Genomic DNA, 16,930 nt, shown 5'->3' with positions numbered 1-16,930 from the left:
GCACCGCTTTTATTTGGCTTCTTCACGGGGTTCCACGTCACTTGTCCACAGGGTCTCCTTGGGTCTGTGTTTTCTGCTGACTCAGCCGAAGCGGTGACACAGGAGAGCCGGGGGAGACGCGCAACTCTAAATTGCGTTTATAGAAATCAATGGCTCACTCTCAAGCAAATCCCATCCCACGTCCAGCAATGAACAGATGTTCGGGTTGCCACCTAGCGGTAAAAACACTCCACGCTGAGCAGCTGGCTTGTGTTGATGTATTGCTCCATATTCTTTCTTTCTTTCTTTCTTTCTGTATTTATTTATTTATTTGTCCCCGATCCGCAGAGTTTCTGAAACCGTTAATGCACTTAAATAACGCACGCCCACGCGTAGGTGTTAAGAATAAATAGTACGAGATCTAGCAACAGACTTTCATGAATCAAAACCACCAATCAAAATGCTACTCTTGGGTGAAATGCGGAATATATTAATGTCATAGTCAGACGTTGATCTTTTGAAGTTTTTTTTTTTTTTTTTTGGAGGGTCTGATGAAAGCCTGTGTGTGTGTTTGAAGTGTGCAGAGCAGCTGGCTTTGTGTTTGTGGACTCCTCCCGTTGTGTGATGAAGTTCAGATGCGCGCCGTTGTTCCGTACGCGCGTCACCAGGGGCACAGAGGAGCTTCCCGACGCGAGGGGTGGATGGAGAAATGTGTGGATCACGATCACGGGAGGCTTTGCACATGACATTACCCACCCCTTGCCTCCTCGTTTGACTGACGCCCTTCGACTTTTACAGGATATGCCGCCACCCTTTGTGTAAACCGAGCTGCTTTGGATTCACACATCCAGCCACCGTGTTTCGTTTCGCGTCTGTCTTCCAGCAGAGAAGCTCTACGGGGCGACTCGGACCGTAAACATCGCCTCGGTCACTGGCCTTTATGTTGTAGGTTACTCAGAGGAGCCTGAGTGCGTGTTTTATTTTTTTTCCCCCTTTGATACAGGAAATGTTGGCATGGCTGCCTCGGGAGCACATAAGTGTCCGAAGAGCGAGAAGTTGGACGAGGCGCAGGCTTTGGCCAAGAGCTGCGCTGGGAGACCAGATTTCCTGCCTTGTGATGGACTCTCCATATGCGCCACGCACAGTCACGGGAAGTGCTTCAAGCTGCACTGGTGCTGTCACTTGGGCTGGTGTCACTGTAAGTTTGTAGTTTATCAGCTGCATTTATTTCAAAGAATCGATTCTCACTATCACCGAAGGCACTGCTGGCAAATGTGCGTGGTATTTGGTTGTTATGTGTATGTGTTTAGTTAAAACCACACAAGCACTGTTGCCTTCCTCCACTGAAAGGCTCAGAATGAGGCAGATATGAACTTTATTTGTTAAACAAGTTATAACGCTTCACAGATTATGTAAAGGTTGTCCGTCAGTCTGATTTCTTACATGCGCCTACAGGCAGCATTGGCTTCCCCTCGGGAGAAGCTGATGTCGTTTCCTGTTATTTGATTGTTTGTTTGGTGTAACTTCTTCATTTTATTGCTGTACTCGCTCCTGTAATACTTCATCATCAGTTTATATGTGATCGAAGTTAATTCTTCCTACCCTTCCTCTTGCTGTATGAATAGTTTATGCCGTCTAGACAATGGAGGCTGAACAATTCATAAATTTACTAGTAGATTTACTACTGTACAGCTCTGCTATTTTTTAAGCTTGTTTTTCAGGCTTTGTGAAACTGGTCGACACAGTCTGATGACACAAACCCGAGTCACCACTTTCATTTCTCTTTTAAGGATGATTCCGTGTTTTATTTTTGAGCAAAAGTCCCGTAAAAGCACACAATGACCAGACACAGTTATTCCCCCATTGACCTACAGTCTGATAATTCACTTCTCTGTGCCACTGCTGTCCAAAAAAAAGCAGATCACTCTTTTATTAGATTGGCAGTGAGTGTCGTTAACGCTCACTAGGGCAGTAGAATATGTATTAATCCACTGCTGAAAATAGTCCCAGACTAAATCCACTATTTACTCCCGTTTTTTAGTATTATGCCTTAACTGTGAAAATTCCTGAGCCACAGCTGTCTTTGTGACCCATTTTTTTCAAGACAACAGGGAGGACTGTTGGAAGGGCTGAACCCTTTTTATTTTTTTTACCTACTGAAAAATGCAATTTGTTGACAACAACAAGAAATGGAATATTTCACCATCCTTTAATATGTTGTAGCCACAGCCCTCATCACATGCTCACACAAGTATCATGCACTCAACTGCTATTCTTGAGCCACAACACTGAACTCTGCAGCCTTGTAGTAATTTCATTTGTATCGACTATTGCATTGACTGTAATGGGGATGAAGTGCAGGGGTGCAGCTCCACTCGCACACGCACACTTTCCTTTCCTTTCCACTTTGTTTGTGCGCCACGCTCTCCATCTCCATTTGAACCTCGCTCGACCTGACACCCTGAGACCACCGCAGATTCCCAGTAGCCGGGCCTGCACCTGACAGGATGTCCCTCTCTCTGTGCTGCCCTAATTTATCCCCATCTCTGGCTGCCCAGAAAATCCTCAGATCAGTGTAAAACACAATCACCATCTACCCTGCACCACTCACTCTGAGCTTATAGTGTGCAACTGCACAAGTCACATTGTAATCTTTGCTGTGTAATCATTGGATTTAGACGCCCGCCTCCGCCCGGAATGAGCCAGGCGGTTTTTGAAATATCAGATGTGGCAGAAAAATGATGAATTCCTTCCAGTGTTTATTACAAGCCACATACAGCATTTATGACTCCACGCAAAGCCCATTCTGTGTTTCATCATTTGTCAACATTTAGACTTGCTCCTCCTTTCTGTTTTTGAAATGTTCATCACTCTGACTGAAAGTGTGCCACAAAATGGACACAGAGCTTGTTATGATATAGGAGAAAGAACCAGGCATATCCTAATGGAGCTTCTCACCTTCTCATCTCCTTCCACTGCAATTCAAAGGTTCCCCTCGCACCACGGTGAAAATAAACCAGCTAAGACTGCTGAATCAGGCAGAACCAGGGCACCCAGTGAGAGAAGTACACTAGCACGCCTTCACAAAGCCTTCCTGCTCGGCTCACGCCCTTCTCCTCTAGAAATCCATAATAACACTGGATGCAAAAGCAGGAAATGTTGTAACAGCCTTATCTTGTCACGTTTTCATTTTGAATGTGCCTGCGACGGCCGCCTGGAGTATGAACTTATTCTGAAGCTGATAATTGTGCATTCACCACAGGGAGTCGTGCCGGGCTGCCTTTTTAATTACATTTTTAATAGGTTCCCAGCAAAACAAATACAAAAGGTCACTGCATATGAAGACTCGGCTCAGCAATTTAAATTCACAAACTAAAATTCTTTCCATTATCTCACCTGTAGAGCAGCACGAGATGATTAGGTGTGACTTAACGCCTGGCTTCTTCTATTTTTATGTGCCTGCTGCAAACTGAACGCATCCACAATGCATTTCTTCCAGTTTTCAATACTCAAAGGACTCAAATCATGTCTGCAGGCTAGCGCAGGAAAAATATGTTGGATGATCTTCCAGTGTTTTCCATTTAGTTGTGGAAACTTTTGACAAAAAACAAAACAAAAACGACCACAGAAAAAAGATGGTGGAAACTAGAATTAGTTGTAGGTGGAAGCAATGTTCCCAGCTGGTGACAACATCAGTCCAAGCCTCTCATTAGCAGTAATTAGCTGTGTTTAGTGTCACCGCCAATATGTCATGTCTGATGAGAGCTTTTGCTCAAAGCGGCGCTGAAACCACCTGGTCTGAACACTTTTTTTCCCTCCTTCTCTCACTTCTCACACTTTATTCTTTAAGAATTGATTACAATTACCAAGCAGAGCAATGAATTACTCATTACGAAAGCCTAACAGAGTCTGTAATGAGTCCTGAACAGTCTTGTCAGTCTGCTTGTACTCTGCCAGGACTAATTTTGAACTTGTAGATACAAGAAAATGGGATCTTTCTGTCAGGCTCCCAGGGCAGTCTCATCCGTTACACCACGCAGCAGAAGCTCGCAACTATTTCTAAAGGGAAATACAGAGATTTGTTGAATATAGCCCTGTGCTGTATTGACCGGTTTGGTGACGGGTTCAAAATTTATAGCACTGCCAAATCATAAAAAGCTTCACCGATTATAAAGGGATCAATATATTGTCAGCACAGGCCTGAGGGGATGTTTTTGATTGATTGCTCATGTTTAGGATCTGCAGCCCTTCAGTCGCTTTAAATGCTGGTGTGTCAGTGATGGATGCAGAGCATCGCTTTTGTTTTAATGGACAGGTTTGTGTTACTGCCATCTGACAAGAATACCTGACCAAGTCGGTTCTGAAAAGACTCCAACTTTGTCGTGTCCTTACTTAATTAATAAGAAGCACATGTCCACAGGATTCATAATTTCCACGCTCAGTTGTTGCCCATGCAGAGGGCTTCAAATTGTCTTCTTCTTCTTTGCATAGAATTGAGGTTTCGACTACTTTATTCAAATCGGTGTTTTGATCAAAATAAAGAAGGTTCATAGCATTTCTTCCTTCAAATAGTGCTAGAAGCACAGTTTGCTGAACTATTTGTTATATACAGGAAAGTCTGCACAGCAGCCACTGTGATGGTTTTGATTTTAAATTCGTGGGCAGAGAGCACAGGAGCTGTTTGTCCAATCAGATGCAGCTCGGGGTTTGTTGGAGGCTCTAGGAGAGAGTGCACCTTTTAGTTCTCTGTCTAGTGGTTTTTCCATTAGTGTGCGTTGCTGGAAAGTAACACGAGCCCTTCCTTTAGACTGCTGAAACTTGGAGCTGAACTTTAGAATACATCGTTACAGAGGAAAACACCGCAGCTGGCATGCAGTTACTTTTAACAGGTCCACAATTTAGGTGGCAAATTTGTTGTGATGTGATTTAAAAGGGCAAGAAAAAGCCTTAACTGTTTCTTTTTGTGTGTTTTTATGCATGATGTGATATCCAGAATGCTTCCACGCATTATTTCTTTAGTCGTGTTTATTCATTTTTGTTCCGTTCCTGGATTTTGCATTAACCGAGGGAAAAGCAATCGACTGTTTCATTAACAAGACACTTTGACAAGTCGCAGAAAGCACACGTGTAAATAATAAAATCAACAATGGCTGAAATTTGTTTAGCTGCTTCGGGCGCATTGATCATGCTGGCTCATTGTCTCTGTAATGGCTTACGGGACACTGACGCGTAACGGCGCCTTGTTATTAGTTCCTATGGATTCTCCTTAGACTGTAAAGCAGAGTCAAGTAATGGCCAGCAGTTGGGGACTTCTTTGGTTAGACTGTGAAAAAGCCTACAGGAAAAAAACCCACTCAAATGGCCTCAGTAGACACCTTCCTGATGATTTCATGGTCTCAACCTCCAGTTTCACACCCTACTGAAAACAACATTATGTTTATTTTGTAAATTACAGTCCCCATTAGAGTTGAAAACAATTATAAAGCAGGGCGGTGATCTATCACGGCTGCATGAGCACCCAGTGTCCCCTGATTTCTCAGAGACATCCCCTGTTCTTTGTGTCTGGTTTTAGAACGAGATGGCACGAACAAAGGGGTGACATCACGGTGGCCACCTACAGCCATTTTTTATATACAGCCTGTGGTTTCTCTTTCTGTGACGGGCCAAAATCTCTGCTATAACAAAGGCTTGCTTTGCTGATTGGTCACTAGAGCATCAATCGATCACTTTTGGCGTGCACAGAATGATTTCATAAGATAATTACAGATTGTTTAAGAGATTGATTCTTGGCCATTGTCGCCAGGAGTGATCAGTATCTCTTTTTAATGGACAAAAAAAGTCTTAAAGGGGAATTCTGTCAATTTTACACATCAGTGTGTGGTTACATATTGGGAGGAGCACTCATGTAAAGGTAAAAAAAAAAATCCCTTTGAATTCCCTTCAGTGCCTCTTGAGTCAGTGTAGGCTGGAGGTGTGCAGTTGAAAAGAAGTGAGCTTGACAGACATCTGTAACCTGCTCCTTATCTCTGCATGTGGCTACATTATCTGCTACCTGCACAACACACTTGAATCTCTAACCAAACTGTCACGTTTGTATTGCACTGACCAGAAAAAAGCATTCTCTAATTAGAATAAATAAAAGAACTGTGTTAAAGCAGTGCAGTGCTAAATCAGTGGAGGGCTTTTCAGTGGTGTACTGTTTTGTGTGCACAGGGACACAGTCAGGAGTTTTTCATTATGGTTACAGACTAAACAGTGGACTTCCAAGTGGCTGCCTCCGGAGGCATGAAACAGGAAGCACGATGCCGGATCGGACCGTCCTCTTCCATGAAACCTGAAACTTGTGTTGTTTCCCCCTTAGCGCAGCCCCTTTTTGTTGGCCAGATTTAAACACAAAGAACAGCGGATGTTGGAGCCTGTAGTATCCGCTGGCCGACGGGGCGCAGCAGCTGTTATGAGGAATGATAACAATCTGCTAAAATAATTGTTTTTGTTCGATGGGTTTTGCCAACATGCTGCTTTGAACTGGTATGTGGCACATTCAGTGGGCTACGTAAAGCCGGTTGGCTTCAGCTCAAACATGCAAAATATCAAACTGAGGGGGATGTTAATGACTCATTCACTGCTGAGGCTTCGACGTGAGCCAATATCGAAATGACATAATGTGTGTGTGATGCTGACTACATGTTGGGCTTGTCAACAATAATCCAGCTGCAGCTGGTAGGGCAGTAGAAGAGTTGATATTTTTTACAGTGTGATTTTGAAGGGGAGCAGGGGACTGATGGGCTGCAGGCAGCATTTTCCAGAGAATCTACCTCCTGTATTAAAACAGTCTTTGCAGCCATCGGCCAGCTACAGGCCCAGGAGAGAGGAGGCGTGCAAGATGGAGACGTGCGGTAGCAGAGGAGTACTCGACTCCCTCCTCTGAGCAATCTGCATCTCCCAGGGATAAGCTGCTTGTTCTTCCACTTCCTTATTAACCTTTTCAACTCTTGAGTTTTACTAAAAATAACTTTGCATCTTTACGCAACATTCTTTGTGTACCGGTTTCAACACCTTATCTAGCTAAATAATCACTAAAATAATCCAGATGATGTTTTTTATGTATATATTGAAGATACTTTTCATTCCCTGCTTTCAAATTGAAAAAGCTGCTTTCGTAATTAGAATTTTGTAATGAAAATCTGTTAATTCTTCATTGGCTTATTTACATCTCCTTTAGTTAATGACCTCATTCATATCCCAAATGCTTTTAATCGGTCCCTGGTGAACTTGTTGGGTTTAGCTGGGTTTTAATTGTAACGTGATGAAAAGCTTTTCAGTCGAGAGTCATTCCTCCCCTTCACGAAGTGCAAAGCGTGTCCCGCGCCCGGTCGACCGAGGCTGCCGTCAGCAGAAAAACACAGCGCCCGTGTTTGTGTTGAGAACCTCCCATTGTTTGACACCGAAGGACTGAAACTGACATTCACTATTGATGTTGCAGCTGTCTGATGGGTTTTTTATGCTGCCAATCTTCATTTGTAGCAGGACAAATTTCTCGTGGCATCATTTTGTCTGTTTGTCTGGGTATCTCTGACAAAAAGGACAAACATATGTTTTTCCCTCTCCACCATTTTCAGGCAGATTTATCTTTAAACCCTCACTATTCAAGGACAACACTGTCACATTTGTCTTATTGTCTTCAAAATCCAAAACAAACAGCGAGGAACTGATTATATTAACAAGTTTCGCCTGTGTCGATAAAGCTTGTTTTGTTATTACTCCACTTTTCATTCTGTTGCCCTCAAAAAACTGCTAAACAGTGAGTCACAGCATCGCCTGCACGCACACTGCTTTATAATAGTTAATTTAGCTCTTTTCATTTCACAAATGCAAAACGAAAAGAAACACGTTGAATGTTTTTGCTTTGTCCATGAATGAAAAATGTCCCACGCCGGGAGTTTGTACAGCATGTGGTGAATGTTGCAGACTGTCCTTTCTTTGTCGGGACATGTGGTCTTTGTTAGTGCGGAAATACAAACATGCACAGAGCGGGGGCAGCACACGCAGAGGTCACCCAACAACTGACGTCTGACGTTGTCATGCGAGGCCTGCAGCACCAGGGCAGCACATTGTTAGAGTACAGCTCAATATCAATAAAGCTGCTCAGACAGAGCTGGTGTCGGTTTCAGTCGTCACTGAGCAGTGTACGTACATACAACCCTATAAAAGCTATTGCTGAGTGCAATATTTATTTTAGTCAGAAAAGAAATGCAAGTTTTATCAAACTTACATAATTTTAATCGCTTGGAAAACCCAAACATATTCTGTGGGTAGTTTTCAGTTCTGGTGGATTGGTTTTATACAGGGGCGGGATTGGTAATTGGTTTACCAACACAAATGAACTCATTTGTACACCTCAAAATTGGCTCAATTTACTGCAGTTTCAAGCCAGTGGTCTCAGGAGACAAATAATAATAATAATTGTGTGCACAGCATTGTCATCAGTGCCACCAGGCTGGGCTTTTAGTATGCTGGGTGCTGGTATTCGTGTCCAAGCATAGTGTAGCTGATATTCACATGTTGGTTTTGTTCTTGCATCGTAATAGTTATATTCTTGTTGTGATGTCATAGCTTTCAAGTGTGGGGAAAAAAGGTCCTTGATTGTATAAATCCCCCCCCCCCATCAACATTTCACGTGTTTTCTTTATTAATTTATACAATATAATAAATATACTGTCAAGTCAGGTTTGTTGTTAGCCAAGTTTACGTTACTTATGTTGGTTTGCTACAGCCTTTAATAGCACTAGCTAACCCCTTGAACAGTGTTGGTCAAGTTACTTGAAAAAAGTAATCAGTAACTAATTACTGATTACGTCCCCAAAAAAGTAATCCTGTTACTTTACTGATTACTTGTTTTCAAAAGTAATTAATTACTTAGTTACTTAGCTACTTTTTAAAAACACAATTTACAACCTGAATAGGTGATAAAGCGATAGATCTTTCAGCCCAATTCTACTTTTTCTGCATAATCCATCATACAAAATGTAATCAAATGGAAAAGTCTCTTTTTTTAACTTGTTTTATCAGTTTTAATCTTTTAACTTTATGCATCAAGCAAAAATTTAATTATTTAAATTAACATTTAAACCTATTTTCTGCACATTCCAGCACATAATATAAAATATTTTTTGTGTTTACACTCAGTCTTTCAAATAGATGCAAGTAAAACACAGCAGAAAATAAATAAAATCAAAGACTAGCGGTCCTGTTGCTCTATTTTCACCTGTAAAGCAGGAGTGGGGTAGGCGGACGTGTGCTCTGGTGCAGGTGTGCCGCAGCGGTCAGGTGAAGAATCTGCGAATTTCTCTGTGAATTTCCCATTACGTCGTTGCGCACTCGGAGCTTGTTTAGGGTTTTTTTCGGTGTAAAAAGAAGTTTTCTTCCCACGAACGACGGACACTAATGTTTTTGTCACTTTTTATGGAATCAAACTCAAAGTAAGTACTTCCACGTTTTAAACGCTGCACGCTCATACTCTCTCCTGTACTCGATATATGATCCATTGTTGATCTGCACACAGCTGTTGTCACGAACGTCGCACTCGCTTACGTCACTGTCATGAGACATTCTCGCAAAAAAATCACGGTTTTAGTAACGCAGTAACGCAGCGTTCCTACGGGAAAGTAACGGTAATCTAATTACGGTTTATGCAATAGTAATCCCTTACTTTACTCGTTACTTTACTACTTAAAAGGTAATCAGATTACAGTAACGCGTTACAAGTCACACGTTACTGCCCATCTCTGCCCTTGAATGCTTAGACAATGTCGTTGGTCAGTTGCGATGTTGATCCTGATGATGCAGGATCAACACCAACATGGGGATATCAGATCGTGCGTCCAAGCACCACCACTGATCTAATTGTTCTGTTGGAAATCTGAGTGGATGAACATACAGAGATGAGGTGCTCCAACCTGTACTTATGATGTTCTTACTGTAGCACTGTGGCTATTTCAGGAGGACAGTGCTCGCCCCCTCTCTGCCAGCAGTAGAAAAGGCTTTTCTGAATCAGGAGGATAAACATTTAGTCCACATATCTCTGCTATTATGTCTGGGACATGCTGGGTTGATAACCAATGACCACTGCAAAGCTGCAGGCTGCGCAGATGGAAAGCAATTCCTTAACAACAGATCTGGACACTTGTGTGTAGAGGGGTGACTGCTCGTATCACATCCAAAAGAGGCCAAACCTCATATTATTGTCTTGCGTGGACTTATATTGTTGGATTATAAAATCTAGTTAAAACTAGTTTAACAAGATTTCAATTCTAGTTTTTGGCTATGGTAGAGATTGGTGCTTCAAACTGATATTTCCACACTACAGAGAAGTGCACAAGAGTAGAATTATTCAGGAATTTTAAACTAAAAGCATCTGTAAATTTTGTGAACGTTTACTATTGTCAGCTGTTTCTTGGATGTAACTTCTGAGTCTGAAAAATCATTGGAGCCAATGTGGAAGTGCTTTCAAGTTGTATTCTTTCTAACAGCCAACAGTAGGCGACTCCTCGGGTTATAGAAAAAAGTTTGGCTACGCTGAAGTCTATGCGAAAACTATCCTTCGGCTCTCTTGATCTGTGGTCTCAGAAAACAGTTTTCCTGATGTGTTTATGGTTTAAACTGATGGTGTTAAGTCTCACTGAAAACAACATTATATTTATTTTTATGTTACGGTCCCCTTTAAAAGCAGAGTATGCTTTCGGGCTGGCCAACCTTGTGGTTGCTACTATATGAGCATGAAGTGTACCTCAGTTTTTCACTCAGATTAACCCGCCACTCATCATGTCTGGTATTAAAAACACTAAGCTGAGTCGAGCCTTGGCTACAGGACTTTAGTAAACAATTCAATAAGCGTTTAATTGATGTAGAAACCAAGGTCGCTCAATGAAACAAAAACCCAGCTGGTGTAGTTTCTTTTAAATCTTATTTGAGTTTCTCTTTCTGTGTTGTTGACATGACTGACTTCATTTCTAAGCAAATGTCACCCTTGAACTCTTCCTTCCATACAGAGGCCTTTGGGGGGGTTTCACAAAAATCTGGCCCAACGCCTTCATTTATTTCAAGCACGCAACCTGTTATAAGGAACCGAGAACTTCAGATGATGTCGTATTTTTCACTTGCAGATTCTCCACACGTTGGCAATTAAAGAACGATTAATATGAGAACATTTAAAAGGTTCTGTTTGTGCATTATGATTGTTTTCCGGCTTGCAGTCTTTTTTATGTTTATTGGATGCGGCACATAGTCCCGGTATTAAAAAACAGAAGCTTGTTGTTTCCCCCAACATATAAAGATTCTCTCTTCTCATTTTTTTTGTCAGATTATTGTAAGTGAGATTTATCACACATACCGTACTGTCCTCGGGGCTCACAGAAACAGTGATATTTCTAAGAAAGTGCAGACACCTTGTAAATTTACAGACGAGCTGCACTCCTTCTGCAGGGCTGCTGAGGACAAGCAGTGTTGGTGTAGCGTTAGCTCCATATGCCTGTCTGTTTTGTTGTCTGACTGTGCATCTGTCTGTCTCCTAGTATTGCTCATGTTATTTGAAACTCCAGATGGATGAATGCAATTAGATGTAATATGCTAAAAAAAAGGCAACTAAATGTCAACACATCTCCTTCTACAGCTTTAGCTCTCATTTGTTGCCGCTTTCAAGCCTGCCTGAATGGGCTCATCTCAGTCTGAACATGGACCATTGAGTTTCTCTCATTAAACAGAACAGCTACTCTACCTCCCTTTTTGTCTGCATCAATATTAGCTCTTGTGTTTGATATTAAAAATATTTACAAAGTCTGAAGATCCAGCCACATCCTCTTAAATGCCTCGCACGCCGCGTGGCTAACGCAGTCTTGTATAATTTAATAGTGAGGTGGTCGCGTGAGTTATTCCACAACACTGCAGCTCATCTGTAAGGCTTGTGCTTGCTTTAAAAAAATGTTCTTCAGCATTGAAAACTCACTTTGTTCATTCATAAAAAAAAAAGATGGCCTCCTCCCTAATTTGAAGCAGTTTGATATTGTCAGTGTAGCCCAGGAGAAGAGTTTGATTGAATGGAACAAGGCAGCCACTAAAACAAAGGACAAGGACACACCACGAGAGGAAGAGAAGTGATGCGTTGGCTTGTCGTCTTCTGTAGTTTCTCTCTGTCTCCTGGGAGCCAGTTAAACACACATCTGAACTGCAATATTCAGGCAGCACAGAGTTGGAGGTGGTGGGCTGCAAACAATGAGTAACATCTGGGAGCTGTTATTTTGAACTATCACCAGCAGAACTTAATGTGGCATGGCTTAGAGTCTTCCAAAAAAAACAACAACTATAGAAACACAGTCACTGTGCAGAAAAAATGCTATTTATTGGATTGAGAATGCAGGCTGCCTCATATATTAGAGCTTTGTATTTATATTATGTCAGTAATTCTAGTGTTAATCATGAAAACATCAGCTGTAAATATTGTACACACAAACCCTGTTATTTATTTTTTTTATATTTGAAGAATGAGTCTTGCATCAGTATTGAAGGGTCAGAAATGATTGTTGCTCCGCTCCAGCTGGCCTAAAGTTTACGCTGTTTCAGTCTGGCTGCTGTTTCATTACAGATGTTGGAAAGAAGAAAGGCGTCTTTAATTTGGCAGCAGAAAATGCTTTGTTATCTCAAAATTACTCATAAGATTAAATAGGTGATCATCTGATTTTAGATAGATAGACAGACAGACAGACAGATAGATAGATAGATAGATAGATAGATAGATAGATAGATAGATAGATGCAGTGTGGGGACTTTGTCAAAACTACTTAAATGAATGCAGGAAAGAACAATCAGATTTTGCTCGACCATGCAATACCATCTGGAAAGCATCTGATTGGCAGTGGTTACATTTTTCAGTGTGACAATAATCCCAAACACACCGCCAAAACAGTAAAAGCATGGCTGGATAAAAAAAACAACAACAACAAAAACCCCACAAGTCACAAAATATAAACAAAGGGCATTGCAAGACTTTGCATGACTTTACTGTGACATCGACAGGGATTTGTTAAGCTAGCATCTTTCTTAGATTTGGGCATGTACTGGAATGTGTGGGAGTGGTTGACGTTCACGTGCTCATGCTGTCTCCAGCATTGCTGTTGTGACTGAGATTGCTTGCTGTTGATATACGGTGTGTAGGTTTTCAGTCATCCAGGTCGCTGTAGTCTAAGAAGCTTGGGAAGAAAGCGATTGGACTCCGAAATTTCTTCAAGAAATTTAAAGTCCAGTCGCTTTCCTTCCAAGCTCCTTAGAATACAATGACATGGATGACTGAGAACCTACTCAAAAACCCAAATTTGATTTTTCCAAGGAAATTCTTGTCATATCATTGATGCTTGTTGATGCACATTGTGTCACTCAAACACACTCCTCTTCTCTTAGTGTTCTTTTTAACTATATACTGACATTTTCTTGCCTTTTTGGGAGCTGTGTTTCTCACTTTCAGATGAACATAATAAATCCTTGCTATTTTCCCTCCTTTTAAACATTTGCAGGGGAAAGCACTTGAGCCATCAGCTGGTAAACCCTTCACAACATTTAGCTGCAGAATTTTTCTTTGTGTTGTTTGGTGTTTGGCAGGTAGTTTAGTGGGTTTGAAGAGTTTTTCCTTTCTTTTTTTTCTGAAAGCAGCTGCATACTGATGACATATGCAGATGACAGAGGTGGGAGTAAATGGTGAAGGTGTGGGTCTGGAGACCAAAACGATTAGCTGAAAAATGCTACAAGTGGTTTAGGGGATAATTTTGTGTGGGTTTGTCACTATGTGCAACAGCTCTGCCATACAAGTAGGCAGTGGTGTCATTGTTAAAATACAAATGAATGTAATTGCATGTTTTGTTTTGTTTTATTTTGTTTTTCTTTAGGCAAGTACGTGTACCAACCCATGACCAATGTGTGCCGGCTGCCCAGCACGACCGTGCCGCCTGTTGGCTCAGAGTACAGCAGCACCATCGACCTGTCCGTCTCTCTGGCCGAGCGCTTCCTGAAACTCGCCCCTTGCTTCAAGTCCCCGCCTCACCTGGAGTCCCCGAAGTACTGCGTGATCGCGGACCTGTTTGTGGACGACTACATCGTCAAACGTATCAATGGGAAGATGTGCTACGTGCAGCGTCCCCCGCCTCCTTTGCCAGAGCCGCCTCGTCCTCCTACCCCCCCACCACCTGCTCCAGCTACACCTACGGTTCCTGAGAATCCCAGCCAGGCTCAGCAACCGCCCAAACCGACACCATCAACTCAAAACGCACCTGTGCAGCCAGTGCAGCAGGTATACGGTGAACACAAACACCCCTCCCCACTGGATAAGGTAAAAGGTCCCAAAATGGACCACTGTTCTTCTCCGTCAAGCTCCGAGGACTCCGGCATCAACGCCCTCGGTCTCCACTATTTGGAGTCCTGTGAGGAGGAGAGCGAGGAGGAGGAGGAGGAGGACGACGAGTTGAGCACAGATGGAAACTCCAGCCCTGGGAGCCTCTGGGATCAGGATGACTGTTCTCTGCTCTCTCCCTCCAAGTCTATGATAGAAATCATCGAAAAGATTGAAACAACTGTGTAACTGACATGGCATCAAGGTGGAATTGATCTATAAGGAACATCTACGGAGCAGAAGCTTATTATTGAGAATAACTCTCAAGGATTTATGACATATGGACCAGTAGGAAACAAACCCCTCTCTAACGCTTCAGCAGGGCTTCGCCCGGTTGTTTTGGGATGAATTTGTTTTCCTGCAGGTGGCCGACGACAGCGCACCTACAATCTGAAACAGCCTCTCCTCTGCCCGCATCCTCTGCACGGATTGAATTTGCTGAACTTATTACAATAAAGACAGAAGCACAAGAATATCAAGAACATGCACAGTTTACCAAAAAGACCTCCTCATGGTCGTGTGGAGAAAAATCAAAAATACAAAAAAGAATCTAGAGTAGGTGCACATCAGAGGAAATAGGAAAACAAGAAAAGGGGGACACTTTTTTTGTGACACTTCTCTTTAGGTATATATTACTGGAGCTAAATTATGTATGAACCAAGGTGGTATGAGTATGTTTCATGATGATAATGAGCAGTTAGGTAATTATTGTGTTCTCCAGTCAGTCAGTCTGTCAGACTTCGCTGCAATTCAGCATTCGAGTGGCAGATAAGCATGCCGTCCCTTGTTCTCCGGTCAGTGACTCCACCCACACATATTAGTAATTCTGACTCTTCAGCGTAATAACCACAAGGCCAGCTACCTCTCGTGGGCCTAAAGCACACCGGCCTTTTAACCCCTTAATTACTCAGCTCTGAGCTGCTCAGAGCAGGCGCACCTGCTTTTATCGCATTATTAAAAAGATTTGTGGCCCACAGTTTGTCTGCACTTTACTGACACCATCACGGGCAGTAGGGTAGGTAGGTCAGTGTTTGACAATCAAGAATTACAGAGAAGCACATTCCTATACTGAACCTGCCAGTGAGGACCAAGGATACTCTTATACCTTCTAAAAAATGTCTCAGACTTTACAGAAAATTCTTCTGACCACCTTTTCTGGTCAAGCTGAACTGAACGACAGTCCCGTTAAGCAAAACATGACTTGCACTGACCTCTATTAGCAGCCGAGAAATTGAATAGCACGGACGCGTCTCCGGTAAAGCTGCAGTGACAGGGAGTGAAGTTGTCACAGTAGACACAAGTGAGACAAATATCGCTGAGGGAACATATCTAATTTATAATCTTATATTATAATAATAATAACAATAATAATAATAAACCTACATTGTTAACTAGTTTGGGGACTTTTGAGAATGAAATGCCGTTTTCGTGATGACCAAAAGGGGGGTCTGGGGAGGTCATTTCATTTTAAACTAGTAGGTTACATCTTAAAAGAGATTAGAGTGTGAGATAGGATGCCTGAATACCTGTTGTGATGTTGTGATTGGCATAAGAAACGAGTAGCTTATTAGTCAGATAGTAAAATGAAGCTGGGCGGCGTCTTTTATTTTAATGTTCAAAAACATTATTTTCCAGAGAGCTATCAGCAAAAATCACCACAGTTATCACAAATATTTATGGCTGCAATGTTATAAGCACTAGATGTTTAAAAAAAAAAGATGAAGAAGAAGAAGAAAAAAATCATTTTGCATGACTGCATTCACTTGCAGGATTCCCTCATGTCAAACTCCAATTAAAAACATGCTATCAAAGAACAAAGAAACCCTGTATTAGTTATTAAAACAAGGTGTTTTTATTCAGGGACAGCCCTGGACATTACACTGAGCACAGTCCCTTATAATGCAGTCGAAGAAAAATGCATTTTGTTCTTATTCTTGTTATATTATTATTTTCATATGAATAAATCTTAATGAAACTCACCTTTTTTCCCCTCTCTCCTGGTTCATCTATTGTGGACAGCGCGAACACCCTCTGTAAAAAGAAAATGCACTCAAACGTCCTCCACACGACACACTGATGATGACTAATGCTCTCCAGAGCTGGAGTGGGTAACAAGAAAAAAAACAAAGTAAAGTAAAGTGAGAGATACACTCGAACTGAGTCACTATTTCAGCTGTGGATGTCTGATCTAAACTGTGTTGAGGTATGTATCTTACTGCCTTTGAAAGCTTTAATTACTTTGTGCTGCACATTTTAAACATTTTAAAGGGGCAGGAAAAACATCGGGAGTAGGTTGTAGTGGAAGATTTAAGATTGGACACATTCTTTGCTTCAGCTTTATGTAAGACAGAAAACACTGAGCTTGTTCGATGGAGACAGAGACCCCCTCCCGGTTTCCTCTGGGCTTCTGTCGCAGACAGTCTTCTCCACACTTCGTCTAGCAGCAGATTTTATGAGAGACCATGCAAGCTTCTTTCTCACCTTGACTGCAAACTGAGATTGATTTCTCCACGCTTCTTT

General features: G+C 42.0%; 1 protein-coding gene across 1 annotated transcript; it reads left to right on the top strand.

Annotated features, from left to right (window-relative positions):
• The first annotated feature begins 460 nt into the window (after positions 1-460).
• On the top strand, positions 461-16,389 carry zgc:162707 (UPF0524 protein C3orf70 homolog B). The gene is made up of 2 exons (XM_040027991.1): positions 461-1,177; positions 13,911-16,389. Exons 1-2 carry the CDS (start codon positions 994-996, stop codon positions 14,597-14,599), a joined length of 873 nt encoding a protein of 290 aa, XP_039883925.1. The 5' UTR covers positions 461-993; the 3' UTR covers positions 14,600-16,389.
• Positions 16,390-16,930: the final 541 nt, after the last annotated feature.

The sequence above is a fragment of the Simochromis diagramma genome, unplaced genomic scaffold (assembly GCF_900408965.1).
Source record: "Simochromis diagramma unplaced genomic scaffold, fSimDia1.1 OVJJ01000343.1, whole genome shotgun sequence".
Taxonomy (NCBI): domain Eukaryota; kingdom Metazoa; phylum Chordata; class Actinopteri; order Cichliformes; family Cichlidae; genus Simochromis; species Simochromis diagramma.
The sequence above is the reverse complement of the archived record's forward strand: the minus strand, read 5'-3'. Positions and strand labels throughout refer to the sequence as shown.